The sequence below is a fragment of the Drosophila suzukii genome, chromosome 3 (genome assembly GCF_043229965.1).
Source record: "Drosophila suzukii chromosome 3, CBGP_Dsuzu_IsoJpt1.0, whole genome shotgun sequence".
Lineage (NCBI taxonomy): Eukaryota > Metazoa > Arthropoda > Insecta > Diptera > Drosophilidae > Drosophila > Drosophila suzukii.
The window spans coordinates 14,963,869-14,982,783 of NC_092082.1; the positions used below are offsets into that span (position 1 = coordinate 14,963,869).

Genomic DNA, 18,915 nt, shown 5'->3' on the forward strand with positions numbered 1-18,915 from the left:
AAACTTGTTTTAAGACACAACATTTTTCTATGATCTGTAACGTTTCATTTATTTTAATATTAAATTATACGTTATGGTTTGATATAAAATATTTTAGATTAAACTATTGTAAATAAAAATATTAAAACAAGGAACAAGTCGTATTTTATAATTCCACGAAATAATTATACTCCATTAAAAAACCATCACGTCATTAAGTTAAAAAGATATTTCATATAAACAATTTATTAAAAAGAAAGCATTCGTCGTTAAGTCTTGACTTGAAACTATTTCAGATATTTTGAAAATTAAGAATTTGGTATGGTTATGAAATATATTTGAGGTTACTATTGACTTTACGATATTATGTAACATCCAAAACACGTGATCAATGAAAACATTTTCCCAATTCTACGAAAGCCTGTTGTCTAAAAATAGCTACGATGACGTCACCTTTATCGCACAATTGTATTAGTATGTGACTGATAAACAAATGCAAATGTTTATAATGCGATAAGCTTGGCGTCAAAGTTGCCTATAAAAGCTTAGCAGCCAAATGCCAGAGAAGCCAGTCACATTCCAGTGTTCAAGTGAAGCAGCACTAATATTTATAGAAGCAACAGTACCAGCAGCAACATCAACAGTTCCCGCAGCAATATCAACAGTTGCAGCAGTTACATCCACACCAGCAGCAGCAATAAATCTGAAAAGCAAGGTGTTAAGTGAATTTCTTATCGAGTCAGGTGTAAACTAGTGCGAAAATGTCGCAATCTGATAACGCGGCACGTGAGCAAACTGCGGCAAATCCTGTGCCCGAGGCATGTCAAGGTTGCCGCGGCCAACTGCCACGAACTACGCCCGTGGAAGTGGAGGACATGGTCGCCACCCCGTCGCTGGAGAATCTAATCCATAAGGCCAACATGGCTCAGAAAATGCTGAACGATGTAATGAAGCAAATCCGGAAACAACAGGAATCTCAGGGCTCCAGCAAGGAGACCAAGTCCAAGCACCGAAGTTCCGAAGGAGGTAAAAGTCGACACAGGGGACGCAAACATGGTCGCCACCATCACTCTAGCTCCTCTTCCAGTTCCAGTTCCGGCAACAGTGACTGCGAGCTGATTCTCGCCGAGAAGGAAGAGATCATGCCCAGGAGGAGACACATTCGGGAGGATCGCAAGCGGGATCGCTCCAGGTCCCGCGGTCGCTCCCGTGGTCACTCGCGTGGTCGTTCTCATGGGCGTTCTCGTTCCAGGTCCTACACCGACTCCCGACGATCCCGAGCACTGCCCCTAGCTCTGCCCGTTCGGATTTCAGTGTGAGTATCTGGCTTCATTAAGTATTATTCATTATATCATTTTATCTCTTAAGTGTGCACATACAAAAATCCAAAAAAAATAAATAAAAATATTATATGAAAGTTTTAAAGTGAGTTTTATTTTATGTTGCAGAGGTATTTAATAAAAAATACAAAATATATGTGCCTTACTCTTGGGTTGGCATATTTTTTGGGTATTGGTTTTTCTTCTTTTCGACGACTTATCAAGAATTTGATAAAACTAATGATTTCCTGATACATTTTTTTTATGAATGATTGTTTTGAATCAATAATTAAAGAATAATGTAAAAAAAGGCATTTTCTTCTAACTTACCTTTGTTTAAATACTACAACCAAGGAAAAAGAACCCTTTTATTATTTTTAAATATTTCTTATATTTTTTAAATGCCGTTTGTTTTTACATTAATAGTTTTTATTTTGTAGTTGTTGTGCTAATTATATGTTTAACATAAAAATTGTTTCATCTCCTCGTATAAGTACTTGGTTTTGTTCTCGTTTTGATTGTGATCTATTAAGTTAATTTCTTCTTTTGATTTGTAGACTTTGCTGTGAGGTTGCTCCTTGCAGTCGCAACTTGCTGTTTGTTTAATAAATTCGTAAAATTCGATGTTAAATGTAATAAACCATTTCATTGCTTCGTACAAATAAATTCATATAAAAACCGACTAAAATCGCTGCGGCGTTAATGCCGCAATCGCTATATAAACAAAGAGTGCTGCTGGCTCGTGAATTTTCGTTTTATTTTGAAATGAGCGACAAAAGAATTATGCTGAGGCTTGGGCCCAATAAATTCCCCCAAGTGAACACCTTAATCTGCAACTTTATTTTGTGGATTCTGTGTCTCTAATTTGTATGTTCATATTTCATGGCTGCTATTTACTCGCTTTTCATGGCTTGCATTATTTATTGTTTACTCGTAATTTAAGAGAGCTTTGTCTAAAAACAAATTTTGGCACACGGTTTCCAAAATGTGTTCGATTCGTCCCTCTGATCCTCCTGCTCCTCGATTTTATATGACTGTTTAATGGGTTTCCTTATGCTTTCGTAGGCTAGTTAAAATACAGCTATGTAATCATATTATTTGGATTATTCGATACGAACTAAGAGTTATATTAATTTGTAGTTTGTTTGTCTGCTCCTAACTTGGCTTTCGTTTCTTATTTTTCTGCTGCTTGATTGAGTGTTTGTAATAATTCGAAATTTGATTACGACTTGTATTTGATTCTCCTACAGGCTCATCTGGTTTCTTCCTCTATTTCGTTTTTAAAAACATTTATCTACAACTCGACGAATGACAGTTTATTGTAATGGAAACACTAAAGTGTGGTTACTGTTACTGTTACTGCGATATAATGTCATATTTTCTATGAATACTGCTTTGAATTCAAATTCAGCTGGCGACATATTCGAGTGTGTGTACATCGGCTATATCGAATACATTTAGTTAACATTTTCATTGTGGCTTTACTTGGTGTCTGTGTGAGTTCTCTCAGCGGAGTCATGCGTCTTTATCATTGTCAGTCCTTTGAGGGTTTTACTTTTGATTATTTACAAAATATGCTCAGTACTCTACATGTACGTGGATTCGCTAACAACTAGATGAGTATTCTTCAATTGTATATTTCGGTATATATTCTATATACATGAGCACACGACTGTCTCATAACGTAGACACGCACACGGACACATTTAAATATACATTCATATAAATTTGTACACAGCATATATCTGAGTTTTTGGTTTAGTTGAAATTTCAAGATTAAATTCCTCGTTTCATCGCCCTGGTGCACTACAAAACCGAAACTTATAGATCTACTTTAGGAGTAGCTATGTATGTATAGGCCAAACACTCATTTCTATTCGAGACACCCACACTTAGAAGATCATCCTTTCTACATACGATGAAAAACAGTTCGATTCGATTTGATTCGATACGATACGATAGTTTGCGATAGTTTTGCAGTTAGTAGTTTGAGTTACAGTTTCGAGTGATATACGCATTAGTCGTTACGGATACTTAAGAGACTACGTTAGTATATATACATACAACATTTCTGGAAGTTCGACAACTGACCTGGGTTCTTTCTGGACACATGCCATATTCATTCACATACTTATACGTGGGTATATAGCATGCACAATCGTTAATACTTAGATGTAGTATGACCTCTATAAATACGGGCAGGAGTTTATAATGGGAAGTGTTTTGATTCGGTATGTTTGGTTTTGGATGGTTGGTGCAGAATTTTGATACTGATTGTCCGAAAGTTGACTGAGTGTTCTTCTTTTCTTTTTGGGGCAGGGGTATATTACTGGGTTCAAGGCATTTCCGAAAAGGGTGGACTGTATTTTTTTTTGGGGGGGGGGGGGGGGGGGGAGAGAGGGGGCCGGGTGGTTAGGTAACAAATGCATTATAAAAATGTACAAAAACGTCCAGGCTGCTGCTGAATTTCTGGCTATCAGGGGGCCTGGTCTCATCCTATATGCTGATCTTGCGATCAGATCTTACCTATTTCTCAGACGGATATCGAATAATCCGATTTCTCGCTAAGCAGTTTTTGGCCAGGAGCGGGTGAATGTTGTTGTTGGCGTTGCTGTTGCAGTGGTTGTTGTTGCTGTGGCTGCGGTGACTTTGAATGCGCTCGTTTGTGTGGTTGTGGTTGCTGTGGGGCCTGCTGTTGCTGCTGCTGGTGGTGCTGCTGTTGCTGCTGGTGGTGCTTCTGGTGTTGCTGCTGCTGCTGGTGGTGCTCCTGCTGCAGCTGGGAGGTGGTGGAGGAGGGTCGCGACCAGAGCGAGGACCTCTGACCCAGCTTCAACTTCTTAATCGTATCCACATCGACCTCCACCTCGGCCAGTTCGATCCGTTCGCCCAGACCACCGCCGTCCTCGGTGCGGTGGAAGGCCCCGGTGGTGCACTCGGCCTGCAGCTGGAGCGGGTGCAGCGTGCGCAGGATGCCGGCCCTGGATGCGTGTTTTTTTTCGGGGGGTGGGAGGGTGGTGGGTGGCGATCGTTGGGGGGTGAGGGGGTGCAAGTACAAGAAAGGGTCCAGAGTTGGAGTTTTTTTCTGATTGCAACCACAGCATTCAAGCATTCATTCGGTTAAAGACCTAGTGGTGTAGTTCTAGTCTGGTTGTGTGGTTGGGTGTGCGTGGGTGGGCGCAGTTTTCACGACCTGGTTCATCAGATGAGGACTTGATTTAGAATATTCAAAAGGGTTTTATATGATATGGATTACTTTCTATCTCCAGGGATTTTGGGTTTAAAAGGGTGTCTAAGAGTATGCTATGATTTATTTTTTAATAAATGCAGAAAGATTTATCAAGGCATACTTTTAGGCACCTTCAAAAGTGACTAAACTTTTGAAATGTAAACCTAATGGGATTTCAGGGGATATATTCCAAAACATATCCAATATAATTTTTAATAAATATTACCTTGAAAAGTATCTTATAGAGAGAGACCGATAGTCAGTATTTCTCAAATATGGGGCATTTTCGAATCTCATCAGATCAACCATGTCGCGAAAAGCGGCCTTAACGGGCCCCCTCGGGGGGACCACACACCTCACCGTAGGCCAGGTCTCATGTCTGATCTATCGGGTCCATGTAGGTGCAGGAGATCTCGCCGCTGTCGTAGCCGAAACCGTCCATGGCCTCCATGGCACCACCAACGTACTCACTCCCCCCATTGGCCGTATCCTATTTGGGCAGCGTGGGCGCTGTGAAGAACTTGGAGGAGAGCATGGCCGTCGAGGGGTTGAGCAGCGTGCCCGGATGCTGCTGCTGCTGCTGGGGATGTGGTTGCTGGTGGTTCTGGTGGTGGTGCGGTGGCTCATGCGCGGGCATTATGGACTTGTGCGGGATGGGGCGGAACTGTGAGGAGGGCGGCATGCAGGCTACCAACGGGCTATGGCTATTGCCGATCCCATCCAGCCCCATCAGCTCCTGGCCATTGCTGGCCTCCAGCTGATGGAGCTTGGGCGTGATCAGGAGGGGCTGCTGTTGCTTCAAACTACTACTGTTCGGATTCGAGGAGCTACTATGCTGGGCATTACTACTACTCTGCAACTGCTGTTTGTGGAACTGTTTCTGCTGCTGTGTACTGATCGATGGCGACTTGACCAATGTGGGTATGTGGCACTGTATGGAGTCTTGCGATTTGAAGGTGCTCGATATGGATTTCAGATTTCCGCCGCGCGGCGATAGAATTTTGTTCGAATTGCTCGATGTCGATGGTGTGGCTGTCGTATTGGTGGCTGTGGTGTTCGTGTTGCTGGTGGTGTTGTTGTTCATTTTGTTGCTGTTGTGGTGGCGCGGTGTGGTATTGGTGGAAAACTGATATTGCTGATGATGATACCTGGAGCGACCGCGGCGGGGCAATGATTTCTGTTCGGACATTGGTGACAGATCGGAGGAGGTGCTCGACTGTGCTCCATGGTAGATGATGCCTGCGACAAGTCGCAACAGCGGATCAACGGATCAATGGTGGATCGCAGCGCAGGCGGAGATGTTAGTGGGGAAGAAAAGAACAGAAAAATAAAGAGCGGGCTGATAGAGAGTTCTTTTTTTTTTTGGTGGGGGAACAACAAACGTTAAGAAATTATAACTTATGGCTAACTTAATGCTACCATCAATTACAAATCGGGTGGCTTAGTCTTATTTGTTGGCCTGATCTTAGTTGTTGGTGTAGAGTTTTTGGTGCTGTGTCTGATTGGCCTACTACAGATATGTTATCGAGATATTGTGGTTTGGAAAGTGTTGTATTAGTCTAGAGTCTGCAAAAACAAAGCAACACAAAAAGAGAGTTCAGCGGGCAGTTTAAAAGCCTGGGAACTGAGAACAAAGAAATTCTGCGGTGAAAGCTTTCTCAAAATTGTAAAGGAATGGCAAAAATGTATTCATTTTAATATCTAAAAGTATACAACAATATGTTTTATGCTCAAAGGTAAAAAGGATTCATTTAAAAAAGAGGATCCTTTATTCATTGCATACTTTTAGACGCATATAGCTATATTTTAAAGTGATTTCAAAACCTTAGTGATTTGTGTGGCACAACCAAACATTGATGATTATAACACTTTTAAAATATATATATTCACTTAGCCAAATCTTAGCACAGAAATATTTATTTAAAAATCAACATGATATTATATAATTTATTTTTAGAGCTTTCACCGCAGATAGAAACTAAAAGAATACTTCATAATTTTTTTGATGATCTGAAGAAAGGCCCTTTGGGTAGTCCCCTTCAAATGCATCCAATTAAAAACAGGAATACCCTAGTCTTGGACTTACTGTGCTTGATCTTGCCCTCGTGCTGATTGGAGGACTCGGTGCGACTGGAGGTGAGTTGGTCCTGGTCCGATTCCGACTCCTCGCTCTCCGGCTCCGTCTTCCGTGAGTGTCGCCTCCGGTTCTTGGACTGCACATGGAACAGAGCGGAAAATTAGTCGGGCTCTGGATCTTCCCCCTGTAACATATCATCTAGCGACTACAAAAGCGCCTGGGATTGGAACGCTTCTCGAACAAAAGAAGGGGTAACTGAAGATTGGCAAGTGATTGACATGGATCCGGGGGGTCAGCCCCTGGGCATGATTTACGGCATTGCAATTAATGTGAACAGAAGGGCAAACAAATACACGAGCAGAGAACAACATAAAAAGCACGTAGTACACTTAGGAAAACACTAATTGTGGCAGGACCACACTGATCAATGGAAGTTGAGTACAAGTACGGTAGAGTATAGTAGAGTAGAGGGAGAGCTAAATCAAAGAAATGAATAAACAAACGCACGATATTATGGAACGGTGAGGTCTGATAATAATTATGAATTGTCTTTAGTGGACGTTGGTTGTGGTGGTGGTGATGGGTGGTGGTTGGTGGGTTCAGTACCGCGGCTGGTGGTGGCGACGAGCAGCCCTCGGCCAGGGCCCGCTCGTGGTACATGAACGAGTGGAGCAGCGTGTTGGCCGGGCCGCCGTGGTGCGGCTGCGACATGTTTCCCCCAGCCTCCGACAGCTGGAAGGTGGCGTACGGCGAGATGTCCTCGGAGGTTTCTGCGAAAAGTCCTCGGGCGGTGAGCGGTGCTGATAAATGGGTATTATACAGCCAGGGCTGTCACAGAAATCTCAAGGGGTTTTCCTGTCTCTCTGTCAGGGTGTAAAACTCTTTAAAAGTAAATTGTTTTGATTCCTGGAATTCCTATTTGCTTCTCATGCTAACAATTTTCCCTCTCTACATATGTAGAAATTTTCGAAAATAAATCCATTTTTTTACCATCAGTACATCTACCAAAGCCTAAATATATTTATATGTTCCCAAGTTGTTTGGTTCCTTAAAGTATTTTTCATTATTTTAAAGTATTTTAGACATTGAAACATTAGGTTCTTAGAAAACCATCTGCATATTTAAAGAAATGTGAAATGCATTTTGCCTTTTAAAATATTTTAAACATTTGTAAGTTAGATTTATAATGTAGTTATACTGAACCCAAAATGTAGCATATTTGTATAATTTTCCTCTGCTTATGTCTGAGATTTCTGTGACACCCCTGGTAACAAACCACTCACCTGGAATCTTATCGTTGTTCTGCATGGACACCTTGTGAATGGTGGCATAATAGCGTTCCCGCTGGGCAGCCTCTGAGTTGGCTCTATTCTCGAGTGACTCCTTTTGTATGTGATTGGCTTGTTCTGCGTGCGGTTGTGCATTTTTAAGCACTGAGTCAATTAGTGGATCAATGCAGTTAATCACAAAGGTATGGCTATGCTTACTGTGTCTGTAGCACACGATGACCATGATGATGGTGCAGAACATTCCCGAGACCGCCGCAATGCTGGGAATGAGCAGGTTCATATTGGCGAAAATCACTGTGGTTTGACCGCGATGGCCACGGTGCACGATTTCCGGTGGTGGTGGATCCCCGTCCTTGGTCAAGGTCACAAATGTGAAGTCTGCCTGCGAGATTCCAGCCACGTTATGCGCCTCCATGCGGAGTTGGTAGAGGGTCGATGGTGTCAAATTGTTGACCACTATGCGGCGCTGAGGCTTCAGGGCATTAGATACTATAAGAGGACGTTAAAAACTTGTTAGATATAACAGCAAAAAAAAGGTATTCAGATTTAAGTAAAAATACTCTTGTTTTCGGCGGTTTTTCAAACGTAGTTTAGCGAAATCAAGGCGTACAGCTAAAAGACCAACTGTTTGAGCAGCTTGCTATCTATGCTAGCGATCCCAATTACTTGATGAAAAATTAATTTTTTGACCAATTTTCATATTTTTTATAAGGGGGTCCTCCGGTTTTTTTGGGATTCAGAGTTTGGTCAAAAATACTAATTTTTTAGTGGTTACCCAAATCAAGGCGTACAGCTAAAAGACCGACTGTTTTGAGCAGCTTGCTTCCTATCCTAACGATCCCCATCACTTTCTCGGAAATTTATTTTTGACCAATTATCGGATTTTTTATAAGGGGGTTCATCATCTATATTTGCGAAAAATGGCAAAAATTAAAAATTTCTACGTTTAAATGCCATTAGATTGGAAATTAAACAACGAGCTCAACGAGGTATGACATTCCTCATTCTGACTTTTATTTTTATTATGGCAGCCGAAAAACGAAATTTTTAGAGCGAAAAAATAGGGTTCCGATTTTGGTCAAAAATACGATGTTCAGATTTTAGACAAAAATGCGACTTTCTTTCCAGTTTTTCAATCGTAGTTTAGCGAAATCAAGGCGTACAGCTAAAAGACCGTTTTGAGCAGCTTGCTTCCTATCCCAACGATCCCCATCACTTTCTCGGAAATCTATTTTTTGACCAATTTTCGGATTTTTTATTTTTATATTTTTGAGAAAGTTGGCAAATATTAAATATTTTCAGGTTTAAATGCCTAAAGATTGAAAATTTAACAACGAGCTCAACGAGGTATGACATTTCTCACTCTGACGTTTATTTTTAATATTGCAGCCGAAAAACTAAATTTTTAGAGCAAAAAAATAGGGTTCAGATTATACGATATTCAAATACGATGTTCAGATTTTAGCCAAAAATGTGACTGCTTTGAGCGCTTACAACCTATGCTAAAAAACCTATACTACAAATTCTATAATCCGTATATTTTTTTTTTTACTTATAAGTAAGATGAAAGCTAATAAATTAAAATGATATATCGTATGAAGTAGACTTTTTACTTTGTAATCTGCATCGCAAAACTCACCCAGCACCCATTCAGCGTCCGGATCCTCGGTCACTGCCCTGTACTGCAGCACAAAGTACAGCAGAGGACATCCATTGTCCGGCCAAGAGTGCAACCGGACCAAAAGCGAGGTCGAGTTGGGGGCCAAAAGGGCGGTCGAGGCAGGATGGCCAGGTGACTGACCCTGAGTGCGCACGTGCAGCATGGTGCTGGTGGGCGAGGTGCCCACCTTGTTCTGGGCACTCAGGTGGATCTGGTACGTGCTGCCACAGACCAGACCCTTGAGCTCGTGACTGGAGGCATGTCGCGACAACTGCATCTCGTCCGTGTTGCCATTGGTCCTCCGGTAGAACAGTGTGTAACCGGTGATGGGTGCATTGCCCGTGAAGCCGCACTTCCAGTGCATCAAGATGCTGCTCGAGGTGGCACTGGTCACATACAAAACGGGTGCCGTGGGTGGCACTTGGACCATCAGAGTGTGGGTCAATCGATCGGTGCCGATGCCATTGTCCACCTGGCAACTGTAGTTGCCTCCATCGGCCAGCTGCAAGCTGGAGATGATCAGATCTCCGCTGTCCAGTAACTGAGAGTTGTGCATGCCACCTTGTCGCAGGGCCACATCCGATTTGAACCACTCCCTCTTGGGTTTACCGACCGCTGTGCAGGGTAGAGTTACGGTGGAACGCCAGGGTCTGACTACGGAACCGCCGAAGGATATGATCCTGGCAGGCACGCGATTTGTGGTAATCTGTGAGGATACCCGGGAGCTTTTACCCTCGCCCACTCGTGTGCTGGCCGTCACCCAAAACTGGTACTCCATATGGGGATGCAGACCCTTTGCCTCATAGTAAGCCTGCTGGGACGGCAGACTACGCTTCTCATTGTTCAATTCCTCACGACCGTTCACCACACGTGTGTATAGACTGTACTTGGTGATCACTCCGTTGGGTTCGTTTGGAGGCAGCCAGGAGATGTACAGGGATTGCGATGAGCTGGAGACTACTTTAATGTCCGCCGGAGCCTCTGGGACATCCTCTTCGCTGTGGCAAAACAATGGCTTGGAGACCACTCCATCACCCATTCGCGTGTGGGCCAGAACCTGAATGCTGTAGTTGGTATACTTGCGAAGGCCTGTCAGAACCATAGTGAGAGCTGTGGTCTTCCGGGACTCCACCTCGTCCTTGCTGGGCTGAATGTCATCGATGATGGGCTCAAAGACCAGCTTGTATCCCTGCAGCAGGCCATTCGTGTGGTAAATTGGCGGTGGTTGCCAGGACACCTGGAGCGATTGGGATGACAAGGCGGCACAGCGAACATCCTCTGGAGGGCGACTGGGTACTGTAATAAGAATCCATTATAATTTCAAACATTCATTAGAAAACATATAAAACAAAACTATCGGTATTGTCACACAAATCACTACTGTATTGAAATTACGTTTAAAAGTTATTTAAGGTGCCTAAAAGTATGCAACTTTATATTTTAAACTTAGAAGTACGAAGAATTCATTCAAAAAGTCGACTTTTTTTTATACACTGCATACTTTTAGACCCCTAAAATTATAGATTTTAAATCCTTAGGATACATTTTTCTAAGTAAGTTAAAAAACAGAGTGTTACCGTCTTCCATTGTCTGAGCGCCTGTGGGTTCCGAAAGAGGTCCTGGTCCCACCTGATTAAAGGCCTGCACCACGACATTATATCTAGCGAACTTGGCCAGTCCGCTAAGCAGTAGCTCTCCATTACCGCCATCGTAATCCCCAGCAACGGAGGTGAAGTTATAGGCCGTATTTCCCGAGCTGGACAACTTGTAGCCAACATTGTAGCCCTGAATGTCACCATGTCGCAGTTCCGGCAACGGAGCCACCCAGCTGATGAGCAGCTCTGTGGAGGACAAGGGTCGGGCCGAGAGACTTAGGGGAGGTCCTGCGGGTCGCTGTGGCTCTGTGCGAACGATCAGTTCCTGACTGGGTGCACTTCGACCCGCCGAACCCTCGGCAATAACCCGGAAAGCGTAACGAGTCGCCGGCTTGAGGTTCTCGATCATGGCATTGAACATCGGCGGATCTTTGACCTCGATTTGCTGCCACTGCTCCACAAACAAGGCTGGTGGGAGAGAACCTTATTTAAAGGAATATCATATATATCATCTATAAGCAACACTAAAACGGGTTCCTATACGTACGATCTGCCTCGCGGAACTCTACCAGGTACTTGGTCACATCGCCGGTGCCCATGGTTTTGGGCTGCCACTTGATGTTCACCGAACGGCTGCTGATCATGGCCGCCTCCAGGACACTGGGTGGCAAAGGAGGCTCCTGGACCTGCAGTTGCACCAGCTGCTGATCGTTTCCATAGAGATTGCTGGCCCGGCAGAAGTAAGGACCACTATCGGTGGCATCCACAGTGCGAATTTGTAACTCAGCGGATACTCCATCCGGGGTGGCCTCCTGCTTAACGGAGATCCTGAAATTCAGCGGGATTAGTTATATTTTCGCAGGATACTTCAAACTGCACCTACTTATAATTGGTTGATGGATTCAGTGTATTCTTGCCCGAGCGCAGCCAAACAATGTTTATCGGCTTGTCCCCACTAACGGCGCACTGGAGCAGCGCCGTGTCGCCCTTTTTCACCATCACGGAGCGGGAAGTCGAGGAGAAGTACGGCGAGGCTGGAAATGGCAAGCATTTTGCCCATTTTAATTACGGCCGTGATTCCTCCGGGGCCTCGGCAGTGCAATTAACCAAATTGCCACGGCGCCTTCCCCTGCTGAAATACTCACAGTTCACTTTCAGCTGGATGACCTTTCCGATGCCGGTGCCGATGCCATTGTTGGCCTGACACAGATAGAAGCCCTCGCGATCCTCCTTAACGTGTTGCAGCAGCAGGGACCCGTTTCCAAGGAGTTTGGTGAAGGGACGCTCGCGAACCTCCTCGTACTCGCCTGATTTACTACCTGAGGGGAGACATTGAAGACCCGGGAAAAATGTGGGTTAATGATATGATACATGCACTCAAACTATACTATATACTATTTCATATTGCATTTATTTATTCTCCGCTCTGGTTTTCATCCACTGATGTTTCTATTAAATTTTTAAAAAAAATATTGTTTGTTATTTTATGTTAATAGGTAATCCGAAATAAATATATTTGAATACTTCTCCACTTTTTATCAGTGGGACTTTGAAACTGTTTATCTTTCTTTTATAGTATTAATGAACTAGCTCAATATTTATGACACTACCTTAAACCACATAAAGTTAAACAGACCATTTCTTGATATAACCCTATTTATATTTTTAACGAATTTTACAAAACTTTACTTGTAAAGTAATAAATCATTTTTGGGTTTAAGACTTAGGTTTCATACAGAACATACCACACATACATTGTTCATCACAATTTTAACAGTATGCAGTAACTTGTTTTGTCATATTTTATAGATACACTATCTGAAAGTTCAGGATTCTTACCTGTAGCCTTTTTCCACACTATACTGGGTGTGGGCACACCCTGCGCCTGGCAATGCAGCATTATGTGGCGATTGCGCTCCACATTCGCGTCCACGGGCTCGACAATCCAGCGTGGCGGCACTACGGGGCGTATGCGTGATATGAAGAGTTAGTTAGCTTACTTAGAATTCAACTGGGAACGCAGAACGAATGATTCAAATTAAAACTGCTAAGACATACAGTAAGAGTAATGGTTCTTAGAGAGAGATATAGAGAGAGAGACAGAGACAGAGAGGAAAAGTGAAGAGTTCTGGCAAAGTAAAAAACGGCATAAAAGAATTTTGCTGTTTACGATCTTAAGATTTTCATTGTGCCTAGCACAAATGTAAAAAACTGGTTGAATAGTGGTAGCAATATAGTAGGAACTTTTCAACTAATATACAAAAGGATAGTTTGTTTTTTTTTTTGGGTGGTTTGCTTCAAAATCAAATACAAAAAGAATTTCATATGCAACTCAGTCAAAAATGGAACAAAAATAAATGTTTATTCTTTTTGGGGGTTTGTTCATGTTTAAGGAAAATCGTTTAGGAATGTTCGTGGGGTAAATTAATTATAATTTGATTTGTTGGTGTGCAAGGATTTTATTTTTATTTTTCTTTTTCGTTTATTCAAATTGATCGCTTTCTCTTTTGTGTGTTTTCTTTGATTCGCCCACGCTCTGTGCCTCACGGTTCTTTGATGGTTGTTCGAAAAAATCGCAAAAAAGGCTTAATATGTTCTGTTATATATTCGGCGCATAAATTAAATAACAAAGGCATGCCAGAAGCGAAATGGAAAATATATTTGCATAGAAATTATAGAATGCGCAAAATAAATGGGAACGTGGTGTGAGTTTTATAGTTGGACACGCAGCTAACAAAACACGAAAAAAGCGAAAACAATAAAATGGGATTTCAATAAAAAATGCAACCCACCATTTCGCCCGTTCCAGTGGATTGGCGTTTTCAATAAATTATAAACTGTTTACTTAGCAGCTGCATTTAATTGCCAGCCTTTTGTTTGTGCAGCAATAACGAAATGAAAAATTTTAATTAAAAATTAAACCCGAACAAGGAGCAAATTATAGAGCTCCAAATGAAATTAACATCTGGCCCATGGCTAAAGTATTAATTAAAATGATTTCTGGTTATTATGGTAATTTTTTTTTTCTCACAGGGATTACTTTTTGCATAGTACAAAGCGTTTTGGGGTTGGGGTTATTTTTTTGCATTTTTTGGGGACAGCGTGTCTAATTCGAATACGGAAAAAAATCTTTGCACACAACAAGAGCAGCGTCAGCCCGGGAAATGGGGCATTGGCAAAATAAATAAATTATATTTTGAAAACTGTGTACGTCAAGCTCTCCGCTCGGCAGATGAAAATAAATATAATTGCCCACCCCCGGGACTGGATGGCTGGCGAAATCGGGTGGAAAAGCTGAACGGAGCAGTCTGTGTGTGAAAGGAGGAAAACCCAAAAACGAATTAAAACCAGAGCTTAAGAACCGAGTTGGATGGTACGAAATAAAACGAAGAGGAGAGCAAGCAAATCATAAATAAATGGAAATTAAAATTCATTTGTCACAGCACTACGCGCATGCAGATGGCACAGAGCAAACTAAAAATTGCATCTCTACTATGTACAGTCGGCATGCAGAAACAAAAAATGTGCAGCTCGCTGGCCGCTTTCTAGATAAAAACATCCATTCTCAACTACATTAGCAAATACTGCGAAGCTTTAAGTTTCTTATCCATTTATTTTCGGTTGGTTCTCCTTAATTTATTTGCATTTCTTTATTTTTTGTGGTTTTATTCTGCTTGCTCTGCAATAGGATTATGTTTAAGCGTTTTGTCAGTCACACGCACACACAGGCAATCAGGCACTCACACAAGCGAAAGGGGTGTACACCGAAACAAATAGACATCTTCAGATTATATATCCGTAAGATTCAAAGATGGAAATGTATCTTTATTTTAAAGATATAATAAATTTCTATCTTTGAATTATAAAAATTAAATACTATAATCATTTTAATTTAAGTTTATATATTTTGAACTATAAAAACATTTTTTTTAATTTTTTATATATTTAACAGGTTTAATGAATTTCTCAGATATGATCATATAAAACAACTGATTTAGTTTTACATTTGAATGGATATTCTTATAAAAAAGTATTTGTTTCGGTGTGGAAGTATAGTAAGCGATTAGAGAGGCCAAAACCAAATTGAAGCATAAGCGCGAGTTTCATGGCATCTTCGGTGGATTTTTTGGGCGGATTCGAGGCTTTTAATGCGAACTCATTCTTTTTCAGCCTTCGCCTTGTTTATTCGTTCGTTAATTAAGCACAGCACATTGAGCATAGTAGATGAAGTGGAGTTTTTCGGAAGCTGCAAGTCAAAAATGAAGAGAGGAGCCAGGGGTAGCGGAGCAGTTTCTGCACTTATCCTGCAGACCGAGCACCAAAAAAGGATATAGCGAATAAGGCAAATGAATCTTAAAGCAGCTTATTTTTCCATGTTTATGCAAGAGTATTTGTATAAATTATAAATTACAGCTAATCACGAATGCTGTGCGCCCTCCAAGCTCGCCAAAATGAGATACCGCCAATTGAATTTCGCTTGGCGAGGAGAACGCACTCAATTTATGCATCTAAAAACCCGACTTGTCGTATACGAAGCGGTTTAAATAATATGCAGCAAATCAAAAGAGATATTCATAAGCTTTATACGTAATTTGTTAGATTTTTTTTTGGTTATGAAGCGCATAAGAAGCAGTGCAGTTAAAACGGTTTACCTGGTGAGACGGTTGTCAAAAAAACCCACAGCGTGCCAAAGCGACTTAAGGGTGGCGGGGAACTCTTAATTGTAGATTAGTGGGGTTTTCGGGGTTTTTAAGCGGTACGTTTTTATGGAGTTAGGGAGAGTTTTCTTAGTGAGAGTCAAAAAATCAAAGCGCCTTCGGGCTGGGCAACGTTCAGTTGCGCCGGAGCTAATCGAGAGCCCAAAAAAAGCTTGATCAGCCTAGTTTTCTTTTTGTTGTTAAAAATCAACCAAAAATTATCATCAACAACTGAAAATACCATTAAGAAGCTGTTCTTGAATACATCAGCGGGAAAGCAAAAAGTTATTGAGGGGCAAGTGAAGTTCGCTTAGTTTTGTTTGTATGCGTGTGTTATTGGTAATTGTGTGTGAAGAGAAGTAATATCGCCATTTGTGGTATTATCGAATCGTATATAAAAAAGGCTTGAAATATATATTATATTCTTTATGAACTCCTCTTTATGGGGGTTATTAAGATGCTCAGGACTTGAAAACATTTATTTGGCAACTGTAAGTATGCAATAAATTTTACCTTCTTAATAAATAGTTTTTATTAAACCCAAGATATTTTAACACCAGGGTCATGTGTCTTGAAGTATTTAAATATTTTTGATTATTACCAAAGACATTTAAAATCCATGTTCTAAGCAAGAACGAGTTTTGCTTATGAAAATTATATTGCATACTTATAGGCAGTACAATAATTGTTTTGAAACCTCTTTATTTCGAAGTAAATTGATTTTTAGACTATTTCGATAACCAATGGCTCTGATATTCTTGGGTTTTTCTCTTCATGTGTCTGGTGTTTGTCTGTGTTGATGGGTACGCTAGTACGCTACCTTTGACCTGCAACAGGGCCGTATACTTGATCTCGGCCGCCGGATTCTTGGCCACGCACGTGTACTCGCCGGAATGCGTGGCCGACAGCGACGGAATGCTCAGCAGCGAGCTGTACTGGTCTAGCATGGTGACATTGGCCCCCAAAAGGTCGGGCAGCGGGTCACCGTCCTTCAGCCAGATCAGCTTCAGCGGCGGATCGCCCCTGGAGACCCCGCAGACGGTCCTCGTCCGCATGCCCTCGGCCAAACCCTCCTGGAAGGCGAACGGTTCTATGCTCGGCGGCACTGCAAGAGGAAAGATCAGGCGAAACGGGTTAGGATTGGCACTGGTCGGCGAAGACACCTGAGCGGAGACACCTGCGATTCCCACGATGATGATATGGTACTTATGTGGATATCCCGATTGTTGATTGCTGATATATCAATTTGTACGCTCTGTAAACCTTCGCAGTTTTGTTAACACATTCGAATGAAAACGCTACTTAATCTTGTACAAACATTCCGAAAGTGGAAACATCATTTACAAAGGATAGCAAGGATCTTATGAATATATATATATAAGTATATGTTTATATATGCAATTCAATGGTTCTGTGTTACATGGTACATGAATCAAAGTGCATACGAAAGGAAACTCAACTACTTGCAACTAAACGGGATTACGGATTACGGATTACGGATACTGGATAACTGGTTAACTCGGACTCAAGTCGAACGTTATTTCGTTATTTTTACCATTGACCAGCAGGGCCTGCGAGTTCTCCACCTCGGCGGCCGAATTGCGTACCACACAGGAGTAGTTGCCGGTGTGGTCGCTGCCCAGGTTCTCGATGACCAGGATGCTGTTGTACTGGTCCACCTGCTTCACGGACATATGCTGGGTGGGATCGATGGGGCGGCCGTCCTTGCGCCAGTTGATGGTCAGGGGAAGATCGCCCTTCACCACCGAGCAGGTGAGCGAGGCCCGATCGCCCATGTTCAGCTGCAGGATGTTCGTTTGGAAGGGACTGAGCTTCGGCGGCACTGCAAGGGATCAGCCAAGGATTGATGAGCCACAAGTGGGAAGCCGAAGGAGCAGAGTCGGGCAGAAAAGGTCGCGATTTATGAAAATTTAATCAGCACGCCGCTTCATTAGGGCGCAAATTCATTAACATTAACATGAAACACTAATAAAAAAAAAGGTGCAGTTCGCCGCTTTGCTCTCCCTCAGCTTCCCTTTTCTTTTCTTTTTTTAATTTACCAACTTTTAAGCTTAGATTATTGCGCATATTTAATTACAGCAGGAGCAAAAAGTACATATACACACCCGGCCGAGAGCCAAAACAAAACAAAATTAAGCAGAATCCAAAAAAAACGTGAAAAAGAAATGCAAAAAGGTTGGCAAAAAGGAACAACTTGAAGCGCCATAGGAAACTACTTAGTTTGCTGTTAATAATTAAAATGCAATTTTCACTTCGTTTCGTAGCCCGCTGCTTGATGTCATCGTTGCTGAAAAAGCTGTGAAAGAAACCAACCTCGACCTCCTCTTGTTCATCTAGTTTTTTTTCTGTTTTGTTGTGTTGGTTTTTCCTGGGTTTTCTTTGGGTTTTTAGTTTTTTGTTTCGGATTTTTTTTCGTTTTTTGTTTTTTGAGATACCCGGTTTCACATACTAACCTATGACCGTCACCTCGCCGCTCCGCCGGGCGCTGTGACCCTGTTTGTTCCTCGCCCAGCACGTGTACACCCCGGAGTCCGAGTTCTTCTGCACCGGGCTGATGGTCAGCGAGCCGTCCGGCTGAACCCGCTGTCGTATATCATCCGGCAGCTCCCGTCCGCCCCGCTCCCAGTGGATCTCCTCGATGGGATAGCCCGCAACTGGGCACTTCAGATTCAATGTCTCGCCGGAGACGGCGGTTACCTTCGGAATCAGTCGAATATAGGGAAGACCTGTGATGGAAAAAGTCAGATCAGATGGTGAGTAAGGAGCCTGCGATGGAGAGCTATGTATGGGGGAATGGAAATGCTTAACAGATTTGCGCGCACGTTGCTTTTTTAATAATGCAGCAAACAACTACACCTACAGCGGCAAAAGCAGATACCACAAGTAACAGAGGCACTGGGAAAAATATCACCATAAGTTCCAAAATATGAACAATGTATATCTATAATATAGTATAATATAATATATCGGTAATATATATATAATATAAGCTAAATATTTGATTACTGCTTCTGGACCCTGAAAAAAATGTTTGTGAAAGAAGTCTGTAGGT

At 42.2% G+C, this 18,915-nt stretch overlaps 2 protein-coding genes across 20 annotated transcripts in view; one reads left to right on the forward strand and one right to left on the reverse strand.

Moving 5' to 3' along the window:
• Positions 1-535: 535 nt before the first annotated feature.
• On the forward strand, positions 536-1,376 carry LOC118877436 (arginine/serine-rich coiled-coil protein 2). Of its 2 annotated transcripts, XM_036816244.3 has the most exons (2): positions 536-1,005; positions 1,067-1,246. In XM_036816244.3, exons 1-2 carry the CDS (start codon positions 741-743, stop codon positions 1,096-1,098), a joined length of 297 nt encoding a protein of 98 aa, XP_036672139.3. In that variant the 5' UTR covers positions 536-740; the 3' UTR covers positions 1,099-1,246. The 2 variants fall into 2 exon arrangements, with proteins under 2 accessions (XP_036672139.3, XP_036672138.3); XM_036816243.3 differs by having other exon boundaries at positions 536-1,376.
• Positions 1,377-3,680: 2,304 nt separating this feature from the next.
• Dscam2 (Down syndrome cell adhesion molecule 2) overlaps positions 3,681-18,915 on the reverse strand; it is a 34,488-nt gene continuing 19,253 nt past the window's right edge. The window contains exons 9-22 of one of the 18 annotated variants that reach the window (XM_036814929.3): positions 18,317-18,589; positions 16,663-16,947; positions 12,985-13,104; positions 12,291-12,464; positions 12,029-12,179; positions 11,693-11,973; positions 11,128-11,613; positions 9,530-10,846; positions 8,089-8,379; positions 7,885-8,034; positions 7,208-7,371; positions 6,611-6,737; positions 5,673-5,763; positions 3,681-4,276 (exon numbers count right to left, since the gene is read on the reverse strand). In XM_036814929.3, the coding sequence (XP_036670824.3) occupies positions 3,832-4,276; positions 5,673-5,763; positions 6,611-6,737; positions 7,208-7,371; positions 7,885-8,034; positions 8,089-8,379; positions 9,530-10,846; positions 11,128-11,613; positions 11,693-11,973; positions 12,029-12,179; positions 12,291-12,464; positions 12,985-13,104; positions 16,663-16,947; positions 18,317-18,589 (4,355 nt within the window). In that variant the 3' untranslated portion in view covers positions 3,681-3,831. Of the gene's footprint in view, positions 4,277-4,415; positions 6,091-6,610; positions 6,738-7,108; positions 7,372-7,884; positions 8,035-8,088; positions 8,380-9,529; positions 10,847-11,127; positions 11,629-11,692; positions 11,974-12,028; positions 12,180-12,290; positions 12,465-12,984; positions 13,105-16,662; positions 16,948-17,397; positions 17,686-18,316; positions 18,590-18,915 lie in introns of those variants that run through there. The other 17 variants (XM_036814928.3, XM_070995463.1, XM_065864189.2 and 14 more) reach the window with 17 other exon arrangements.